Source organism: Gallus gallus, chromosome 2 (genome assembly GCF_016699485.2).
Source record: "Gallus gallus isolate bGalGal1 chromosome 2, bGalGal1.mat.broiler.GRCg7b, whole genome shotgun sequence".
Lineage (NCBI taxonomy): Eukaryota > Metazoa > Chordata > Aves > Galliformes > Phasianidae > Gallus > Gallus gallus.
In genome coordinates this window covers 41,186,162-41,208,534 of record NC_052533.1, presented here as the reverse complement: position 1 = coordinate 41,208,534, position 22,373 = coordinate 41,186,162, and the positions used below count along the sequence as shown (strand labels likewise).

The window sequence follows — 22,373 nt, the reverse complement described above, 5'->3', positions numbered from 1 at the left end:
GGTTTTCTAAAATGATAGTTTGGAGCTTTTGTATTGCCTTCGGTGTTTTTCTGTAATTTCCTGCTTCTCCCTCAAACTGGGGGAAGTACTTCATTTCTTTCTGTCTCCAGAAGTCTTTCCAGGTGGTGCTGTGTTCTCCTAGCTTATGCCACTGGCAGCATAAGGAAGGACAGAAACCAAACAACTATTTGTATCCTTTCTCCCTTATAAAAAGGACTTTTCTGCATAAAGAGACAAACCTTTTCTGAGTAGTCACTTGTACTGGTAGCTACAGCACTTAGAAATCTTCACTTAGAGGGTTCCTTGGAATTGGTATTGCTTTCTTTCTCTTCTTCTTTTTTTAATCTTCTAACTTCCTAAGCATAGCTTTAAAAAAAAAATGCACGTTCTCTGTTCTTGAATTTAGTGTGAATTAATCTTCTTATTCTCTTTGATGGTGAGAGTAAGGTTGCCAGGTTTTGTTAGTTTTGTGCATGAAAGCACGTTGCTTCAACAAAACTGCATAGTTTTTTAAGGAATTACTCATTCTGTCTTTCCATTTCAGCTGGATGAGGAGGAAAGAAGAGAACGTTCTGTGGGCAAATAACTCTGACGTAGTGTCTTGATTGGATTTTTCTTCTTTTTTTCTTTAAGTATTACAAATTGGAGTACAGAAAGGTGTAACAGAAGTTTGACTTGACCAGTACTTTTGTTACTTCAGCAGGAATCTGAATTATTTCAATCTATTTTTTATGCTGTTCTTAGAATCTCATTTGATAGTCCTTTACGTGGTTGCACATGAAATGAAAAAGTGAAAGTAGAGGCATTATATTTGGACAATGTTTTTATGTTATTGTTTGATATTCCTGTCAGCAAACTTAGGGAATATGGTCTAGATGGAAAAGAAGGTGGATGCAGAAATAGTAGGGAAGAAAATCCTGTATCTGTTCTAAGAGAGCAAGTGGCATCTCACAGTAGTCTACAATAGGTCTGTTCTCAGTGTTCCTGGGGAACACTTTAAACAATGAAATATAGTGCTGGGCTTGTAAGATCTGGAGACAGAGCTGTATAGAATCCATCACTGTTTTTGACACATTAGAAAGATGTTCAAAATTTCTCAAAAAACAAACAACAAAAAAGCACTACCTGAGAAGTACTAAATGTGAGGGGAAATAAAGCCGCCGCCACCACAAAACTAGACCTGGCTTGTAACGGGTCTACTGAGGATTTATGGATTGCTGATGGGTTATGAGTGAAATGAGACAGCAATCAATTGGTTTGTTTACAGGATAAGCATGCACATATGTAAAGTATGTATGTATTCATCAGTACCTAGTGTCAGCTGAACGGTATGGTAGGTAACCTGTTATTTAGGCGTAGGACTTACAAAGTCTTAGCCTGAAAGCTCTGTCCAATTTTGGCAATGCAATATTTAAAAATTGGGCAGAGTTCAAAGGGCAGCAATAGAAATGAAAGTTTTCAGATAGCAGAGTGTGTGAGGAAAGAGGAGAATAACTGGTTTTGTGCAGGCCAGAGGAAAAAGATGAGGAGCACGTGTTTTCTAGTGTGAGCATGCATTTTGTCACAGAGGACAGTTACCAGGTGTTTTCTGTGTCTGCTGAACATGTAAGAAGTAAATGATCTCTTTTTGTCAGTGGAGGCTGCCAGATCAGACATAAGGGAAGATTTTTTTTTTTTAAGTCTCTAGGAATAGCTGACCAGCATTGCAGATTGCCTGGGATGGTTGTAAAATCTTTCACTAGTTAATAATTAAGGGTAGTTTAATTTCTCCAAGTACATTTACCCAATTTCACTGCATGGGATGAACTCAGTGACCTCTTGAGGCCCTTTCTAACAGTGTTTCTGATTGTGTAAGGTATTTCCCAATTTAATTATTTCCCATTTAATGGGGAAGGGCATTTTTGTTTTGTTTTATCTTAGAGTTGTTATGCAGATATTTTTATTGCATGCAAATAAACATATGCAAATATGTTTATTTGCATGACAGTATTCTTGCATACCATCATATTTACTGGATGCTGTGCTTCCAGATTACCTGTACTTGTTTCCCTGAATTCTGAAGGATAAGTGCAAGTATGTAAGTAACATTTGTCAGGCTTCTTAATACTCAGATACATTTCATAAGAGTATGTGATGTAAATCTTTCTCTTTGTTTATGACTTGCTTAAATGTAAACTGAGATGGATTTTTGCCATCTAACTTGAAAACATACGCATATAAAAGCTTGCCTTTGTTAGATATGTATTTTCAAAGGACAGTAAGTATCACTATGGATTTAGTTTAGTTTTAGCAATGTCCTTGTTGAGACTTTTCTGCTGAAAGTTTACTCAGATCAGACTGAGGCTTTCTTTGATGCATGTTATTTATGGTCACTTGTTGCTGCTACTGCTTAACATTAATCAAAAGGAACATCGATTCTCCTGTGCAGGTCTAATGCTGCTTTAATATTTCCTTTATGTGTCATTCTGTGACACTCTACCATGTTGTCTGGAAGTTTTTTTTCTTCAACTTATTTTCCTCCTACTACAAAAGTGATGAATGCCAAAATGTTTTTGGGAAAAAAAAATATATTGTAGAGATTGCGGAGCTTATATCATTTGTTGGATTGGTTTTGTTTGCTTTGCTGTTCACTGAACTGCAGGCAAAACAGTCTGTTTGCAAAGCAAGGCAAACACAGCAAGATTACCAATATAAGGTTGAAGTTGGTATGGATACTGTGAGTGGCCACCCACCAACATGTCCTTGCAGACAGTTTCCAAGCCTGCCAGAGATAAAAGTTATGAGTTCCGTAGATGGAAGTGAGAAATGATGGGCTTTCTTGACTGACTGTAGGTTCATTTGCAAAAGATGGCAGTCTGATCAAAGTGATAGATTCAGGAGGGAGGGAGAGAATTCACCTCTGAGTACTGAATTCCTGCTATTTAAGCAAGTTCAGTTATTTCAAACTTTCTATGCCACCTTGGGATTTTCTAGTCCTTTCACTGCGACCTGCTGTTCTGTCTCTTTTCTTGTAACTGTACTTTTTTCCATGACTGTGGTTTTGTTGTAAGTAATATGTTACTTTCAGTATTGTACTCAAGGTTGTGAAACTTGATGTGAGTTTGTAAGAATTTCTCTGCCTGATGTGCCTTAAGCATGCACTTGTTGGCTAGATGTGTGTGCTAGTTCAGATTTGTGCTCAGTTCTTTCCTGCCGTACAGAAAGAAAATGGAATGAGAAGTGGCTTTTCCCTGGTATACTGTTTTATTGCATGTAATATCTCTACAGTGTGAGACAGAAGGGTGGCTTTGCAATGATATGCTGACCTAACAGTGACCCTAATACAAGGGTGATAGTGGCTTGTCTTTGATGAAGATAAAGCATGTGTCCCACTTTTTAGCTTGCCTGGGCCACATTGAGGGAAGAGGAATTGTCTTGAACTGCGTATGTGTAGGTTGCTCCAAAAGTAATGCTTCCTATTTATTTCCATACAAACTACAACAGATACAAAGAGTATAATAACATTACTTCACAGAGTAAATTCTCAGCTACAAAATGCTATTTTTCAATGCATTCCACTCCCATTAGCTGTGCGTTCTCACCAGTGATGAACAAGAGCCTGCATGCTGGGCTTGTAGAAATCTGCACCAGTGGAAGTGACCCACTGTTGCCATTGCTGAATCTCACCACCCACCGCCTCACTGTGCTCACATCCACTGGTCGGTGTCTAGAAATGTTCAGCAATCATTAATGAGTGTCAATGACTGCCTTTTTTCTGCATGGAGGAATTCAATCGCACCTCATTGCTTCATCCACACTTCCATGTCAGACACCATTCTGTCAGACTGCCCCTCTGCTGCCATCTGTCACACGGCAACAACACGTAACAGAATATTGGTGGGAAGATTCAACATATACTGCCGTACCACCAACATCTGTCTCTAATGTTGTGGGCCAACATAATAAAACAGGAGGTGTTACTTTCAGAGCAGCTCTTGTAAAATATATAATATAGGTTATGTATATATGCAACAAAACTTACCTTAACAATTTAGTAATTAAAAAACAAACAAACAAAGAGGCAACAAATGTAAAACCGGTGGAATATTTGACCTTGTTTTTGTGAAACCAGTGCATCAATCTAGTTTGATGGCAGTGGCTGGTGAGCTCTCAAGGTGCTCATCAGAGATCTTTTGAAATCCTGCTCTTCCCGTACTTCATCCTTGACGATAGTTGTTCACAGATGTACATACTGTCAGAGAGCAATGCCACAAATAAGGTGTGATGGTGAGATGAGGAGCGGAGGGTGGCTGCAGCATGGGTTGGGCCATGGGTGGGACGTGTCTGGGATAAAGGATGCTGAGGAACTGTTAACTTTGTAAGAGTTGCATTTTCAACTCTGCAACTGTGTGTCATGCGTTATGCTATCCTTGTAAGCTTGTATTCATGTAAGTGAGAAAGTAGCTAATTGCAATTCAAAGCTTTCTCAGTACACTTCACCTGATGCCCCCTCATCTGATGGCTACTTCCACTTTGTCCCCCAAGTGTCTGTGAATGATTTATCTGTGAAACTCAGTGAAACAAGCCATGTAAAGGACGAGTTACTTTCAGCCAGTCGCTGATTGTTGAAGTAAGGTGAAACTTTCATAAATGTATCAGAATGGTTTGTTGAAACCGGTGCTAAAAACAAACATGGACTATAGATGTTATTTGCCAGCTGAGCAGGGGTACAATGGAGTCTTTGTTCTTATGGAGTACTTAATTGTAAACTGGGTCATGAAACTGTTGCCTTCTGATTTGAGGGAAGATGGGAAAACACCAGCGTTTTTTAGGACTTTAGCTGGCGTTTTGAGGAGTGAATGTTCACTTATCTTTTAAAGTACTCTTAAATATATAGTGTCTAACTTCAAAATAACTTGTTTGGGGTTGCTGAAGGAGTTGGAAGTATCAGTATCCTTCACACAAAGCATGCACTGTGCATCTCTAGAGGATAACAACTAAATCCAGGAGCTAGTGATTACAGCAGTACAACGTGAGGGAAGGGCAACTGGGATTTCATTTGCTTTAGGAAATGTTTCAGTAGATGCTGAGAGCTCAAGGCACTTTTTCTGCTGTAATGGTGGTCTCTGACTGACAGCTGATGCTAGTCAGTGGAAAAACTTTTTCAACAAAGATACCTTTACCACTGGCTGTTAGTTTGGTCCATAGCTCTTAGTTAAGTGTGGTGTCCTCTGCCTCTGGAGTTCTTTATAGTATTGTTCTGTGTACTAAGTACAACTGTAGCAGTTGGATATCCCAGACTTGCTGTGTTAGGAGGAAGTCTGTACTTGCTTACCAGTTACCTTCAGATCTCCCTTGATACTGAACAAGTCATGAGATACCATGTTGTTAAAATAGGGACTGTTTATAGGACTTAAGGACAGACATACAGTAGCACATCGTGGTTTTGGCTGGAATAGAATTAAATTTCTTCACAGAGACTCACATAATGCTGTGTTTTGTAGTTAAGATGAAAATAGTGTTGATAGCACACCAGTGTTTTAGTTACTGAGCAGTGCTGTACAGAGCCAAGGGCATTTCAGTGAGGGGTCTTTAGGGGGCAAAAGGAGCTGGGAGGGGACAGATCTAGAACAGCTGACCCAAACTGGTCAAAGGGATGTTCCATACCATGTGACATTGTGCTTAGCAGTATGAAGCTGGGGTAAAGGAGGAAGAAGGAACATTCAGAATGACTGCAGTTGTCTTCCTGAGCAACCACTACATGAGATGAGCTCTGCTTTCCTGGGAATGGCTGAACATCTGCCTGCCCATGGGAACCGAACAGATACATTCTTTGTTACGATGTTCTTGCACATACAGCTTTGCTTTACCTAGTAAACTGTTTTTATCTTCACCCACAAGTTCTTGTACTTCTACCTCTCTGACTCTCTCCCATCCTGCCTGGGGAAAGCACGTGGCTTTGTGGTGCTGAGCTGCTGCCAGATAAACCACAGCACAGGAAGAACAGATTCAGCTGAGTACTGTAGGGGGATAGCCAGAAAGATCTTTCACAGCTGTCTACTTTTAAGTGTAGTTTTAAATTAAAAACTTTATTGCTTTCACTGATGAGTGCTGCTGCTGCTGTTATTAATATTATTATTATATACTCAGTCTCTCCCCACTGTTCTTTTTGTATTTAAGTCTTCCATACCAGCATTCCTGGAAGAAGTACCTTTAAAAAAAAAACCTATTAACTTTAGAAGTAGCTCTGAAAACCTCTTGATGATTTTCCTTTGCCCCTATGCTTCTGCTTAAACGTGCTGATGACTCTAAGGAATAGCTCAGAGGGCTCTGTGCAGAAAGCAGGCCAACCTGTTAATGACTGTCCCACTGCTTAACTAGCCATAAACATAATTGCCAACCTGCTGTAATGCAAACACATCCTCTGGCACAGCAGGGCTCCGTCTGCAGCGTATGAGGAAGTTGCATGCTTTTCACATCAGAATAAGTTGTCAGTTGTGCCACATAGGAACACGTAAATGAGAATAAGGCATGAGTCTTAGTAGTTTTCTTGGCTGTGACTAGACTTCAAAGTAATCAACTGCATTTGGCTGATAACAGTTGAATTTACCCCTAGGTCAGTTTCTGAAGAAAAATTTAACAAAATGGTTATGGGTGATTTTGAGTCTTTGGAGGACTGAGATACTAATTTAGATTTTAGTCAGGTTGAGATGCAGCCCTGGGGAAAGATTATGCAGTGGCTGAAGCTTTTTTTTTTAATCAATCTTTTGACTGACAAAGCTTTCTCCAAGTAAATAATCCCTTCAACCTGTTTTTCAGAATATGTGATTGGTTGTTTTGTGCTTGTTGAACTGTGGATGTAACTTGTGTTAGTAAATGTGTGAGCTTGGAGAGGGATATTAAATAAGTAGAGAGGAACAATATTTGAAATGAAACGCAGCACTGAAACAAGAACAAGTAGATGTGAACCACTTATAACTAAAATGGGAAGAATCAGAGCTGTGTTTTATCTCAGGAAGTGGTTTCAGAGTACATGTTCACTTGCTGATCAGAGTTCCTCATGTGTGCTACCAGTTGACTGTTTTAAGTTGCTTCCTATTGACTGCACCAAAAACAAGCATTGTCTCAATAAAGAGAGTGCAGTACTTTGGGTCAGTTGCTTCATCTACATCTGGATAATAATTAGCAGTAAAGATCAAAATTCTCAGGCATCAGTAACTTGAAAGTGCAGCATCAAGTCATTAAATAGCCTTGACTGAATTGGTTCACTGTGGACTCCCAAAAGTGTAAGTACAAAAGCAAGGGATGACAAAGTAGTAGGAAGCAGACATGGCTCTGGATGTTGGTGGGAGTCACAATAGCCACTTACACAGTATCATTGCTTTTCCTTGATGTCAATGAAGAAATTTGTATTGGGCATGGGTTTTGATTAATTTTAAGTAGGTGTTTTTGCTCTGTGTTGTCCTGTAGGTATACTTAACAGCTGCTATTCATCAGGATCCCTGCTGGGTCGTTTTTTGTCTCTCACTTGTGTGTTAACTTGTCTAGCAGATCAAATTCAGTCTACTGCTCAGACTTTTTTTTTTTTGGACATAAAACTTGGCCAGCCAATCTTATTACTTAACTGGAAGACTACTATCTTTGGTAATGACATAAATTAATAGTCTATGACAAAACTACTTAATACTTTATGTAGTTGCATCACAGTCCAGACTGTCTTTATTAGTCTTTATCCTGCACTGCCTCAGGCTGTGACCTCACAAGCTAAACCGGGTCGTGCTTGGCTGGGATGGGAGAAGTCAAATTCAGTGCTACGGGAAATACTAGTGATTCTGTAGATGAGGTGACACCTCTGAGTGAACGTTTTCCCTGTGCTCCAGACTGGTGAAAACAGAGATTAAATTTTCTATGCTATTCCCGGTAAAAGTGAAACTGTTGATACAGAGCTCATCTAGTCCAACCCCCTCACCTGATAAAGCAGGTTGCATGCTTTAATGGTTAAATGCTCCCTATGTGTCCGATTTCTGCTTTAGTAGGTTTGTTACACTCTTCCTTTTATCTTAAACTGCTCTTAGAGTTGTGAAGCTTTACCTTTCCAGAAGAGATAACTTGTTAACAGTTGGCAACAGATCCATTTGCCAAAGCAGCGATCTGTTCTGAGGCCTTTGGAAATCAAGGGGATTACATTCATGTAAGAAATGTCAGGTTAAAGATGAAAAGCTGACTGATTTTTTTTTATTATTATTATTACTATTGGCTTTGAATATGTGCAGAGTATTTATTTATTTATTTTGGCTTGAATGTAAACATTTGCAACATGGCCAAGTGTTCTCAACTCGCTTTTTTTTTTCCATAGGATTCAAGTGCCCTGTATGTTCAAAATTTGTATCTTCTGATGAAATGGATTTACATCTCGTGATGTGTTTGACAAAACCAAGGATAACCTACAATGGTAAGAAAGAAGTAAGCTGATCATTATTTCTTTATTTTAAACCTTAGTGAAAATAATTTTTATTTAGTAAGATATTCAAGTAACTAATAGAGTTGACTCAGAAATGGTGTGGTTTTATCTGTAGTTAATTTTTTCAAAATAATTCTTTTGGATGTAGTCTTTTTTTAATACGGTATGCTAATGTGATTTATATTGTTGGCTTGCATTACAAATATAAAATTATTCTCATTTGGGTGTGTTTTATTCCATTTTTGATCACAAGGTCAGATACTGATCAATGTCCATTTAGTGTCCACTTGAATGTGTATAGCTTAAATGACCTCTCATCTAATGGCATATAATATATAATAATATAATATAATGTTAGATATATCAATCAAGTCTCTTTTTGGGATGTTGTTAGGAATTGTTGTATGAGGTACTCTATGCTATTACTTAGTCAAGCAAGTGGCTCTTACGTGAAGAAGCTAAAGAAATTTCACCTTCTGCTGGTTGTGTATGTGATACTTCGTAAGGACTGGTAGATAGGGCCCACCTTCAGTTTTTTGTAATAGAGCTTAGTAAGGCTTTTGCAGATGTCAAATGAATCAACTGTGGTAGCTTTTTTTTTTTTTTGGCATAGCACTTAGCTCTCCTAATGAGCAGCCTATGATGCAAGACAAACAACTCCTGCAGTTGTTGAGGTCAAACCTTCCTATATGTGAACACTGTGGCTTGGCTTGGCACTCAGAACTTTGGCAAATTCTCATAAAGGTTTAAGAAAACTAGGAATGAGAAAATCTTCCTGTAAACCCAGTACCTGCTTTGACAGAGCTGCCCTACCATCAGGAAACCTGATAAGCTTACTGCTTATCAGTCATCAGATGTGGAATTTGTGAAAGCAGGTATGAGTAGAAAGAATGGAGTTAGGCTCATCACAGAGGTGCACAGCAAGAAGTTGAGAGGCAGTGGACACAAGCTGCTGCCAGGATAACTCAGATTGAGTCTGAGGTTTAAGGTTCTCATAATGAGGATGGTCCAATGTGGGAACAGATGCCCTGAGAGGTTTGTGTAACCTCTGTCCTTGGAGCTGGCCAGAATGTGACTGAGCAAGGCTCTGAGCAACTTAGACTAAGAGGCCTCTAGAGGTCCTTTCTAAAAAAAGTTGATGCATAAATAACCTACAGTGCTATGGACTCATTGACTTTCCTGTTCCTTTGCTCTTATGATATCTTACATTGTACTTTGTCTTGGAATAAGTCTTGAAGGATTGTTCGGCCCATCTTATTCTTTGTCCGGATAGCAATAAAGCATCAGGGACACTGGAACAAAACATTAACTGCAGAAATGGTTTGAAATCATATAGTTGTGAAATCCATGTCAAAGTGCAGTACTCGGGTAAAGTAAATATAGATTTATTTATTTATTTATCCTGTTGTTGCAACATATATTTGAGGAGGTTGGTTTCATTTAGCAGAGGATTTTGTTTCTTTCTGATCTGAGGGCGGCGGTGGTGGTTGTTTTCATTTAAATTTGGGCTGAGCAGTTTCCAAGGTAGGTTTTTAGAGAACTGTGTACAGAGAAATGCTGAACATAAGGGAGAAGCAGGCTGGTCAGCCCAGTCAGGGAGGGATAAAGCACTTGGGGTCAGTTTGGATGGAGCAGGAGGAGGCAGGCTGGCAGAGAGCAAGCTCTGGCTATAATCCAACTCATGAGATGTGCACAAATTACAAGTTGACAGACTGAAATCCTTTGCCCCTACTGCTTCCTACACGTACATGCAAGCACATTCATCCGGTGAACATTTTTGTCCAAAGAAACAGCAATTGCATAACAGCCTCTTGGTATTGTGGGCTGTGTTCCATTGTATCGCAGTGGTGACATATTCAACATCTTTTTGTTTTTTTCCCTGCATTGTTTCTCCCAGCTGACCCACAATTAATTGGATCTCTTTGAGGCCATCTTGTTATCTTCGTGTAGTCCCCTCAGTCAAAAAAAAACCCCATCGTCATAAATGAGCAGAAATAAAAACTTCTGAGAGGCACCTGACACCACTCTTTATCGATAATCTTCAACATGACAAAATCAGCTGTGGGCAGTACAGTCTGAGGTATTAATCTGAATCAGGATTTGTCAAGTTAGGACAGTCTCTCATTCTGGGAAGTGGTGAAATAAGCTTGAAAGGAGAAAACTACTAAATTACATAAATTGGTTTGAGAGAGACACTTGCCTGGAATTATGGTTTCATTCTCATAAACCCTTAATGGAAGTGTGCATTGATCCTTTTAATTACAGTTGGTTAGCTTCTGGAGCTGCAGACTCAATCTTAAATTATAATATTAAGTTGGTTACTTATTTTACTACAATGTGAAGAAATTGAGGGTATTGCTTCAGAGTTGGGTATCACTCAGTAATTTGGGGCGCAGATGTGATTCATTTGGAGAGACTAATGAAAGAAAATTAAGTAGCAGATCAATAACTTGACTAAATGCTGCTGTGATTACAGGCCTAGAATTGTATATGAATATCTAAATGATTGCATTTTTCCTGTATTTTTGCTGTTTGCCTGGATGAGGAGATCAGTGGTGGATCTGTCTTTTTGCCATAAGCTACAGGAAGGGCATCTTGAATTTTGCTTGCAAGAAGGAAGCGTTGTACTGACTTGTGATCTCTTTCCCAAAGGGGATCTTAATCTCTTTATGCTTTACTTTCTCATGGTTATTTTGGGCTCTTGCAGGATATGCCCAAATAGACCTATGTAGGCATATCATTTGTTTATGTCGGTCGCTGATGGTTTCCTACTGCTATGTAGAAGGAGAAATATTACTTTTACTTGCTTTTCTCTCTTCATCTGTATTGAAAGTAGCTGAAGGAAGCCTCAGGCTTTTGGGGGTTGGGAGGTGTTTTAAAAATTGGGCAGTTGGATTGAACTGTGTGTATATCCAATTCTGTACTGGTTACGTTTCCTCAGACTGTAAATGTATGACGATGAGTTGTTCTTTCTAGGAAATGTCAGGGAGCAAATTGTGCATCTTGTGTGACTTTGAGACAGGCATTCTTTCTTTTTAATGCAAGCCTAAGGCATGTAGTCTTCACCAGAAAATGTCATAAGGCTGTTTAGTCGTGATTTGAAGTTTTAAAAAACAAACAAACAAAAGAAGTCCTTGCAGGCCATTTCTCATTCTGAGCTACCTTTGTGTTTTGCTTTTGGCCATAGGAAGAGGCAGTGAACAGCAGTTTGTGGCAGCTGGCTGATTTTTCACGTGTTTTCTGAAAGAGTGGTCACAAATCTGTCCTAGTTCTATGCTGGAAGTTGTTCTGATTTTCATATAAATAAATGGGTACGTTTTATTGGCCTTCTTTTAAAATCACACGACTTCTCTCCAGCAGAGATCTCAGTGCTTCCTCGATTTGACACATACAAAGATCTCTCTCTTTTTTTTCTGTGGAACTTTGTTCCAAGTATCTCTTGAACTACTTGTGGTGCTCAGACCTGAACCAGTGTATGGTTGTCCTGATACAAAAGCTGTTTAAATGCATTGAATTGTGTGAAAACATTGTGGTGGTTAGTGTTAAAGCAAGGCTGTTTAAGACAGTCTTTAGCCATTAAGAATCCTTTTCATAGTGTTTTTTGCTGAGCCTCTGAGAAGCCCAAATAGGTCCTGTGCACTGGCTAGCCGCAGGTTGCTAAAAGCCACTTCTGTGGAGAAGGTTGACCCGTTCCTTTTGTTGAGTTTGTTTGCTTTGTGTGTGTGTGTGTGTGTGTGTGTTGGGTTTTTGTTGAAAACAACTGCTACCATTGCATATAGCCATACCACTTCTGTTCAACTTCTCCAGGCGTGTCTTCTCCTTGTCTGCAATGGTGAGTGACGTGCAGGGCCCACTTAGAGGCAGCTCTCTCAGAGATGCTGCTCACAGAGAGCCCTGTTGGCCCAACAGAGCTGTTTGCTTGAGCAGCACTCAGTGGTTTGGAACCAACTTGCCTTGACCTATGTGCTGTTGGGTCAGTTTGCCTCAATTCCAGCTGCTGAGAGGCAGATGATTAGACTTACCTCGTGAAGAGTATGTCTTGAATGCAATTATAGCTTTGTGTATTTACAGTATGGGTACATTTTTTCATCGGAAGATATTTAAAATAAAAATGAGAAGACCCAAGTGAGAGGGCTGCTGGTAGCTTAAGGCAAACTAGTTTTAGCTGTTCTGCAACTAACGCCGCCGAATCCTTTTGAAGAAACCTTGCAGCTGGTTCTGTCTGAAGTAATTCTGTTTGTCTTTTTGAAATGCCTTTGTTTGGTTCTCGGGACACTTTGTAAGACTTTATTATTATTAAAGGGCCTCTCTGCCAGCAGGGACTAGCAGACTGGCAGCCTGCCAGCTGGGGAAGCCAGTGACCCTGGGAGCCGGGAGAGCCAGTCAGCTCCCTGCCTCCTTAGCTGCTCGGCCAGCCGGCCTCTCCTCTCTCAAAAGTTTTCATTGAATTAGCACATTCCTGTGGAATATTTTGGGTTTCATCGAGTCAGCACTTTGCATCGGAACGTTGTTCTACTGGAAACTTTCTCAACGGGCCTCCTTAGAGCCGTGTGCTCAGGGTAGGGCTGCTTTGGCATCAGCGCTGCTTTCGCTCGGGCTGCTCTGTGTTTAATTCAAATATGGCAGTGGATCTGATTAGCGGCCAGTGTATTTACTGAGGTTTTTGTTCAGGAGAAAAACTTGCACTAGTCTGATTTTAGAGAGAGAATGTCAAGACATCCAGTGCACGAGCATCCAGTGCTGGAGGATGTTTCATGATCCAAGGTAACTGCTTTGCAATTTTTCATTTAGGTTAGCAAGGGAGCAAAGCAGGGCTTTCTCACGAAGGGTGTAAATACAGCTAATTCTAAACCAATTTAAAAGAGGAGTGATAGTACTGTTTGATGTTTGAGGTCTGCATGTGAGTGAGCTTTGGAATCCTGAATTGGCATCTGCCAGAGCAGTGTTACAGAAGCCAGGTCTTGTTGCAGAAGTTATCGACGTCTACGTGACAACTATAGCATATGCGTTATGATCAATGAGAGATTGGCATAAGTCATCCAAAGAAATAAATACAAGTATTTTTGCTGATATTCTTTGGGAATTAGATTTTTTTTTTCTATCACAAGTTGTATTATTTTTGGATTTGTGGCCGTTTCAAAATTTTTGGGTCGAGCTACTTTTATCAGAACTTTCTCAGCTGATATTGCTCAGTAGAAGGGAAGAGAAAGATTGCACCTTAACTTAGCATTTGAACTACTGAGATCTGTGACTCTGGTAGTTCTGCCTCTGCAGTGACTTCTTTTCCCTGGTTACATCTGTGCTGAAAAAAATGAGGGTATTTTACTCAGCAGCTCTCTCTTCTCATGCTCTGAAAACATCAGTCTGAAGAAAATAAGAATTACCAACTTCAAGTTCATGTCCCTGCCAGGATTCTTAGGGTATGAGACCATACCCTAAGAGACCTTGCAAAAGGGCATGGTGCCAGTCTGCCTGGAAAAGCTTAAGCCATCCTCCTTGTCCTCATCCTTTAATAGGACTAGACTTTCAGCAAAGCAGTACAAAATAATACCAAGGCAAAGCAGTTCTTTCATTCTGAGATTTAAAATTCTCTTTAGAACTTTTCAGTTCTTCCATTTTGGAGTTGAGAAATATCCTCATTCAAGAGTTTCTAGATTCTTACTTTGCTGTAGGTGATTCTGCACTCTGTCCTTGGGGGTGTGCTGTGACAGGCAAAGAGCACACTCTGCACAATAGTGTCACAGGACATGAACAGACATGTAGCCTGTGTCTGCAGTTAAAAGAGTGACATTTATTTCTGCGTTGATCATGTGTACCCACGAAAACCCTCCTGATTATGTAGGAGGCTCATTCAGTTTCCCTGATGCTTTAAAACTGTTTTCTAATGCATTTCTTTAAAATAATTAGGGCTGTTAAACATCTGCTGAACTTCAAGGTTTTGTGTAGTGTAATGACAGTAGAAGAACATTGCTATAGTAAAAATAAAACTTTAATCTCAGACACAGCTGTTATTCTGTGAATGGGTATAACGTCAGCTCAGACCTCATAATTGTCTTGCAAATGTTACAGTTTCAAGAAGGAAACTTGTTTTTGAAGGTCTTGATCAAAGTATATTGATTACTTTGTACTTCCTCTGCTTAGGAATTGTTTACCTTTTCATCAAGGAGGAAACTTCCACTGTTTTTCACCTTTGTAGGCCTTGGATTAGCTATGAATTATGTAAGGTCACACTCAAGTTGCAGTGTGGATCTACCTCCCAAAAGAGGTGGGTCCTGCTTCTGTGACCCCATTTCAGCCTCAGCGGGTGAATTGGGTCAGTCTTTGATAGTATGGAATTGGAGCATTTTCAGAGCTGCAGTCTCCAGTCTTTCCTCCAGACCCAAAAACTGTTAACTCTTTGCTACAAGGGAAGAAAGGTAAATTGTGTATTTTTAACTGTGGCTGTGAAGAAAGCTCCCAAATTGGAACACAGTGGAACCGAGAGAGAAGTGCCTCAACTATCTGGAACAGCAGTTCTCAGAACTGCAGGCTACCCCATTTATCTCACTCAGATACAATCTTGGAGGCTTGGTGATGGTGGTTTAAATATCAGCATAGCTCATTAGCTTACTCTTCATGTAAAAGAAAAGGAAGCATAGTTTTGTAAAGTAGCTATCCCTGGTGCAGTTTGAGAATGCTTAGTAGATTACAATAAATTTTCTTGACTGTAATGAATTCAAGTCAACACATTTGCATCCTACGGAGGAATGTGCAACTTCAGGACATCAGACATCACATCCATTCATCTTTATACTTTTCTCCAATCTGTCTTGAATGCTACTGACTATTTTTAATGAACCTTTGGGGAGAAGGGTATTTGTTGGGTGATTCTGTGCACATTTGCCTTTGAGCCAGGTGTAAACGTAGACAGTGCTTCCTGTGATGGAGCTGTCACAAATCACTCTAGACCAACATAATGTCACCTCATACTTCAGTTCTTGAGAGTGAGATGACTATTTTTTCCTCAGTACATTGAAGTTGCCTTTATAGAAATGCACACATATGCCGTGGGAATATTTTCAATGCAGCACTGAATAAATACAGTAAAGCTTTTGACAACTATAGAAAAGCCCATTTCTGAAAGGAGTAGTGAAAATGGGATCATTCATGCTCTGAATAGCTCAAGTTGTTTCTTTTCCTTACAAACTGCTCCTAATCTCAGATACTGCTGTTGTCTTGCCTTGGTACTGACAGTGCTGCTGAAGTCAAGTGGCAGTTCATGTCCCAGAAAATTATAGATACACCTGTGAACCAGTGCTGCAAAGAACAGCTGCATGTGAAGAAAGGAGTGATTCAGATCAGGTTAGAAGAGGACTTGATATATTCTACTGTATGTCATTGTGCTTCTGGTGTTATACAATGGCAGTGCAGTGCTGCACGCAGCAGAAAGCTAAGGAGCGGTTTTGTTAGCTCAATAGCAAATGCTCACTGTGCTGTGACTGTGCAGCATGTGATCCAGGCAGATAGGAGCTACCTTCCATGTCTTACACTTAATCAGTCTTTAGCTTTGAGAGGTCATTTGGAGGATGTCATAAATCGTGTCTGCAACTGCTGCAGTCTTGTGACTGCTGGGAATTTAGCTTCAGGGAAGATAATGTTCCTTGTTTTGAATGGTAATTCTGCAGTTTGTAAGTCTGATACCACTGAAACCTTGTGATTTTACTCCTCTTTTTTCTTCTTTAATTGCTCTGCAGAAACAATACTCTTGAAAGTATACATCTTTTCCTCACCATAGAGAATAACTTTCATTGACTGGATGTTGAAATATAAGTACTCAAAATCTTATGCTTTTAAAAATAAATGCCAAACTGCATCTCATGGAGTGATCTGTGTAGGAATCCCATTGTATTTTCTTCCCCAGATTCCTTACTGCTTTGCAGGAACTAGAACCAATTATTCAGTCTTTTTCCCTAAAGACATACAAAGCAATGAGCAGCACTCCCTCTCACTCAGAAATGGCCCCAAGGGCAGATCAATTGAAAATATAGTCTGAAATGCCATTTGTAAGGGCTTTTTTTTTTTTTTTCCTTCAGATTAAAATCTTGCTTTAAAGCTTGCTACCTTTTGGTCATTTGAATTGTCTTGCACTTCTGATTTGCAGACTCAAAACATCAATGATAAGGGAAGTCAGTACAATTTTTTTGTAGTGTGTGGGGGGACGGTGTCTGGTGGTAGAGTAAATCTAACTCTTCCAAAACAAGCTGCATGAAAACTCTGTTATTGACGTAGAGTGCTCTCAAGTCTGAGTTGGAGATTATCACTGCTTACATAGGAGAAAAATTTATTAGCTTTTTAAGTATTGGTAGTGAAATCCAGTGATTCTAGACCAGCTTGTAAATTCTTTATCGACAATGATGACATTGACTGTATACCGGCATAGCTGCCAAGTAGTAGACTAGCCTACCTAGGATAGTAGGCTACTATACCTCTCTCTGGAGGAACCTCCTTGCTTTCTAAAGTTTGCATAACTTTGTCCCACGGGGCCACAGGTTTGTGCAGCTGCAGAAATAACCCCAATTCTACCACACAGCTGAAACAGGAAAAACTTCACTGATAATAGATTCAGGTAGCTTTTATAGATAACATGAGATAGTAGGTTCCCTTCATGTAACTAAGTAATAATTTAGTATCTAATGATAATTTGTTAGCCTATAGGCAGTGTTTACTCATCAGGGGAGGGAAGATGGGTTAAGGAATTGTTTGGTTGGTGCTTCTATCTTTTTTTCCCTCCAGTTCCAAGCGAGTCTGTTTTGATCTATGCCTCTATTTGCTAATATACCTCGTTGTTGTAACGACGTCTAGTAGCTTTGATAGTCTGTATATTTAAAAACAACGAGAGAAAGAAAACCTTTAATATGGTGGTAGAGAACTGTCTTTTGGGATTGTCTTTTTTTAAATTGACTCCTGTGCTTAATCAGCTTGTATTATTGAGTGCTCTTATTGCTAGGAAATAAGTGTTCCTTGTGAGCTTGTGGGATGACCCTGGAGTTGGAGTTCTCCAGCTTACATTAAAATTGTAGGATATTCACCACTGGAAGAGAGGGAGCTGTCTAGGGGAAGGTGGAGAGGCCTATGGGTTGCTACCTCTTGGAAGGTGCAGTGCTTTGCTGCCCACTCAGTACTGATGGAGATGAATCCACTTCCCTTTGCTGCTGTTCATCTGGAAGTGGATCCACCTCCATGGGCAGTATGTCACTCGTTGGGAGGTTAGGGTCCATGGGCTTCACATCTCTGCTCCTCTCAGAAGGTGCCCCTTCTTGATGGGAGGAGGAGGATACATCCTCCCCTATTTGAAGAACCTCCTCAACGTGTCCTACACAACCTACACTCAACGTGCCTACCCTACACAAGGATAGGCAAACACTCTAGAAGTAGCCCTCCTTTGTCCAAGTAATTTTAACCTCAGAGTCCTTAGCCACTCAGTGACTGATATTCCATCCACAGAGTCCCCCTTTTTTGTAGAGTTTAGAACAGAAGGTGGCTTGTCATACCATGGCGGTGTGATTTAATAGTGTCCCATGGTGACAAAAACCAGTTGTGTTGAGGGTGAGATACTCATGACCTGAAAGTTGCCCTAGTTGTGAAGGAAGAGGAAGGATGGGAGTACTGAGGGCCCCTTTCCTGGGATAGCATCCCATGCCATTTTGCTTGCCAGGGAGAATAGCTTCCTCTTGGTCACAGGGTTCGACAGGGGCTCTAGTCTCTTCATCCCATGCCTGGGGTCCCTTTGATGAGATGGCAGCAAGTGTGTTCCAAGAGGGTTGAGGGTTCCCCGCTCCCAACCCAAATGTCACTGATGGTCTCTGATAGTTTTACATCCTTCATATGTTGTGATGTCCAAACCTGCATGCAGTGCTCGCAGTGCTTGCAGAGGCTTCACCAGTGCAGAGAAGTAGGGTAATCTCTTCCTTTGCCCAGCTGGCAGTGCTGGGCCTGATGCACCACCCTGGGTATGATTGGCCCTTTTAGCTAACAAAGCTGCTAAGAAAGAGTGGAAGGGGGAGAAAATAAATAAGCAGAGATTTAAGAGATCTTTCTGGCAGGCTGCAACACAGACAACTGCTTCCCTTGACTAACTAGCAATACTGTACCTGATGCACCCATCCATGCTTGCTGGAATAAAATTATAACACTTAATTATTGGTTAGTGTATAGCAGAAAAATAGAAATAACTCTGGAAACTCTGACTTGATTTTAGCTATTAGAAATTTTTGTATTCAGGCATGTTTTGGGATCCATCTTTGTAGTAAAACAGATTTCATTTAAAATAGGAATAGCTTGTAGAAGCTGTCTGGCTGCTGTGAACAGAAAAGGAAGACAAAGTTTGCAGTGATTGTGTCCGTGTCCTGTCTGTGTACGTTGATACCAAATGTGCAATTTTTGCTTGGAGAAAAGAGATCTGGGTTCTGCTGGGAAGGGCACCCTGTTGGCCTAGCACCTGGCACTAGGGTTAATAAGCCAGAATTTATACCCACTATGTTTTGGCACCAGAATTTTCATTGTGTGGTACTCATCATATCTGCTCTAAGAATAGCATCTTAGTCAGACACACCTGTTTTTTTTCTCTCCTGTGGTAGTTTTGCTCTTTGTCTCATGGCTTCAGCCTTCATGGCATCTTTGTTAATGCTCTCTATGTGTTCATTTTACATCAGATCAAAGCAAACACTGTTCCAAGCTTGTAAAGAAATGAGTCAGTTATTTGGCCACTGTTAAAAAGACCTGGGAAAACTCAGTGTGCTCAGGGTACCTGTAGGAAGAGTGGAATAAGGGCCTGAGAGAGAAACAAAAACACTGAAGCATATCATACAGTCAACTTTAAAAAAGGGTTGTACTGAAGTAACCAGCATTGCCTGGAGTAGAGGGATGGCTAACTGTAGCTGGCCTTTGTTTCCTCTCTCCTTATGCTCCTTGAGGACACTGTTTCCCATATTGTTTTCTTCCATAGAGGTTTCTAACCTGCCTGCTTCCTCTCCATTGTGGTAGATGAGAATTCTCATAAATAGCTTTAATTAAGCCAGCAGATCCCCATCAACACTCTCATTTTCTTACAGTCCATTACTAGAATGAAACTTCCTAATTGCTTTGTAACGATTCACATTTTTCTTCTATCTTCTGACCATAGTTTCAGTGACAATTAATGCTTGGAACCTTGCTTTTTGAAAGAACTCACTTCTGTGATCATTTTGGTCTCCTTTCATGTTGGGGAAAAACAGGCTTAAAGTCATTTAAGCTTCCAAAGAAAGAGGGATTTCTAACCTTGGTGGGGATCCTTTTGTACAGTCACAGCGACATCTTATATTTGTCATCTCTGTCAATTCAGACCTTTACTTCACCGTGATCAGAGACGGTCATATTCTGTGATATGTACTTCACCACATCTGCACTCTGTTTCCCTCTCCTAGTCTTTGTGAATGTTGTTGGCAATAGCATCCATGCTTGATTGGTGAAATTACTGGCTTTAATAGAATACAGCGTAGTAGTTAAGTCTTCATTCTGACTGTATTTGCAGGTAAGTCTCTGTAAGGCCTGTGAAAAGAATTCTTCCCCCTCCTCCTGACTACAGTAGTATCTTTTCCTCATTCTATCAGATTTCCAAGTGATTTACTGCGATAAGATGCTTCTGAAGATAACGGCTGTGAGTTTTATGCCTGGTTGTTTCTTGTGAATTTGTTTTAGTTGTTTTTTGCTCTTACTAACTTTGCTAATTATGTTATCTTTGCTGCATGAGGTAAACTACACTTCAAAGTTCTCTTGTATTACTTCTTGCTCTGGGAGTTCAGCCACTTTTGGTCTGGGTCTCTGGGTTGTGATCCCAACTTCTCATTGTACCTTAATTAATTTTGTATCTGTCATAGCAGTTTCTTACTGCTTGTATAAATAGCCAATAACATCTAAGCAGCCTCCAAATGTTTTGATTTGTTCCTCAAAGATAAGAAGCATTGTGTAGCCAAAAAGAAAAGATGATCCACAGGCATGGATTCTGCGGCCATAATTCTTTCTTGTTCAACTTCTGTAAGTTGAATTCATCCAACCTAACTCCCAACTCTGTAAGAAACAGTCCTAACTGCTGCAGACTCTGTCTGTCAGCAGTACATGCTGGTTGCCTCTGGCTGCTTACTCAACCACTGCTCCTTTTGTAGCATATTTGTGGTACAAGATCCTCTTTGATGGTAAACTCAGCCTGGAGAAGTGTAAATCATTCTTTCGCAATGGAGCAAGGAGAAGGAGGTATTCCCCCAGTGATAGTTCCTTACAGATTTGTTTTTCTCTTAAGGACTCTTTATTTTGCTGCCTTTGCATTTGTTGTGGGTTCGCTAGATTTTATTTAACTCCTGACATTCAAGATTAATGCTTGAGAGATTGTGACATTGATTAAAAAGAAAAAAAGAAAAAAAAAAAAGCTAAGAAAGAAAACAGCTTATTTTTATTCCATGAGCTGCAACGAAGAAGTATTTGTTTCAGTTGTTCCAGACTGATAGGCGCATGGGCATACCATTCATGACGGGGTTGGACTGCGGGGCACTACTTTGGTCCTGCAGCATTCAAGGCTTTTTCATGTGGTCCCCTACAGATGGGAAAATATTTAGAAGTATTTTTATCTCTCAGGGATAGTGTTTCTGAATGGAGGGGTGAAGCCTTGAGACAGACACATCATCCCAAGGAGGACTGTTCAAGTAGTTAACCCTTGAGTCACTCAAAGTGTAACTGCATCAGTTTAGCTGGAATGGGGTCAGTGTGGAATGGATAGGTCTGGCACAAAATCTCTTTACATATCATATTCTGGAATACAAGGATGTTTCTGGTCCTATTGCAAAGAGATGCTCATATCTAGACAAGAATTTGAAGGTGTAACATGGTACTTAGAAATGTGGTGAATAGAACTTGTCGTTAGAAGCCTTTGCAAGAGGAGAAAGTTGTTTAACCATCCTGGGAAGACTTAATGTTCAAGGGCATTTTAATTGCAAGCAGACTGATTAAATAGATGTTGGAAAGACTGCAGTTTCAAGCAGATCTCTCAGATTCAATCAGATAATTGTCTGCTAAGCAAATCTTAAATCACAGTGGAAATACATAGTCACTGTGGCAATTAATCTACAGACAGGAGCATGAGGCGTTTCCAAATGGAACATCTGACTGGGCTAATAAAATTTAACTTGTGTGAGTACCTATTTCACCACAGTACTCTGTAGGAGATGCATAAATACGATTTGAGAAAGCTGGTACACTGATCAGGTTAGCATAGGATTGACTGGCTGTGGATGTTGCTGTTTGGAGCTGAGAAACCTTTGTTTCCCAGACTGCTTGGCCTTTTATCAAGGCCTGGCTCTCCATTGTGACTCCTTGGCTGTAAACATGAGAATGTTAATTGGATGTTGTATAATAGCCATATTATTTGTGACTTGAAAGTTTTTTGCCGTACTGTATCTTCTATTAAGACAGCGTATCTTAAAAGTTGTAGGTAGATTTACATTGTGGCCACTGAGGTTAACTTCTTTACCAAAGAACTGCTTCCCTGCATGCACACAGATACCTTTCCTCTCTATTATTTAGTACACCTGATGGGTATCGAGGTAGCTAAAATTATTCAGACTTTTTGGGAAGCAGGATGAATAGAACGTATGTTTATTACATTTTCATCATTGTTCGTTGAGAAGTAAATACTTTTCACTACCACGCACACCCGATTCTTAACTAATTTGACAGGAAGCATTTAGTTATTTCTCAGAATTGGCTTCTGAAAGCTGAAAATGTTGCAGAAAAATCTAGATCTAATTCTTAAGACGTTGGATTTAGCTGAGAAGCAGTGGAACTTCTCCAGCTACCTCCCTGTAGCTCAGTGAGGTGTTTGTGATAGGAATATTGCAAATTAGCCCTTACTATGTTGCAAATATTT

At 40.1% G+C, this 22,373-nt stretch overlaps 1 protein-coding gene across 2 annotated transcripts in view; it reads left to right on the top strand.

Annotated features, from left to right (window-relative positions):
* Positions 1-22,373, top strand: part of ZNRF2 (zinc and ring finger 2) — a 57,565-nt gene that overhangs the window by 21,942 nt on the left and 13,250 nt on the right. For both annotated transcript variants that reach the window (XR_003073629.3, XM_015281773.4), the window contains exon 2: positions 8,336-8,431. Coding sequence is in view for 1 of the 2 variants with exons in the window: in XM_015281773.4 (XP_015137259.2) it covers positions 8,336-8,431 (96 nt within the window). In the remaining variant the exon portion in view is untranslated. The remainder of the gene's footprint in view (positions 1-8,335; positions 8,432-22,373) is intronic.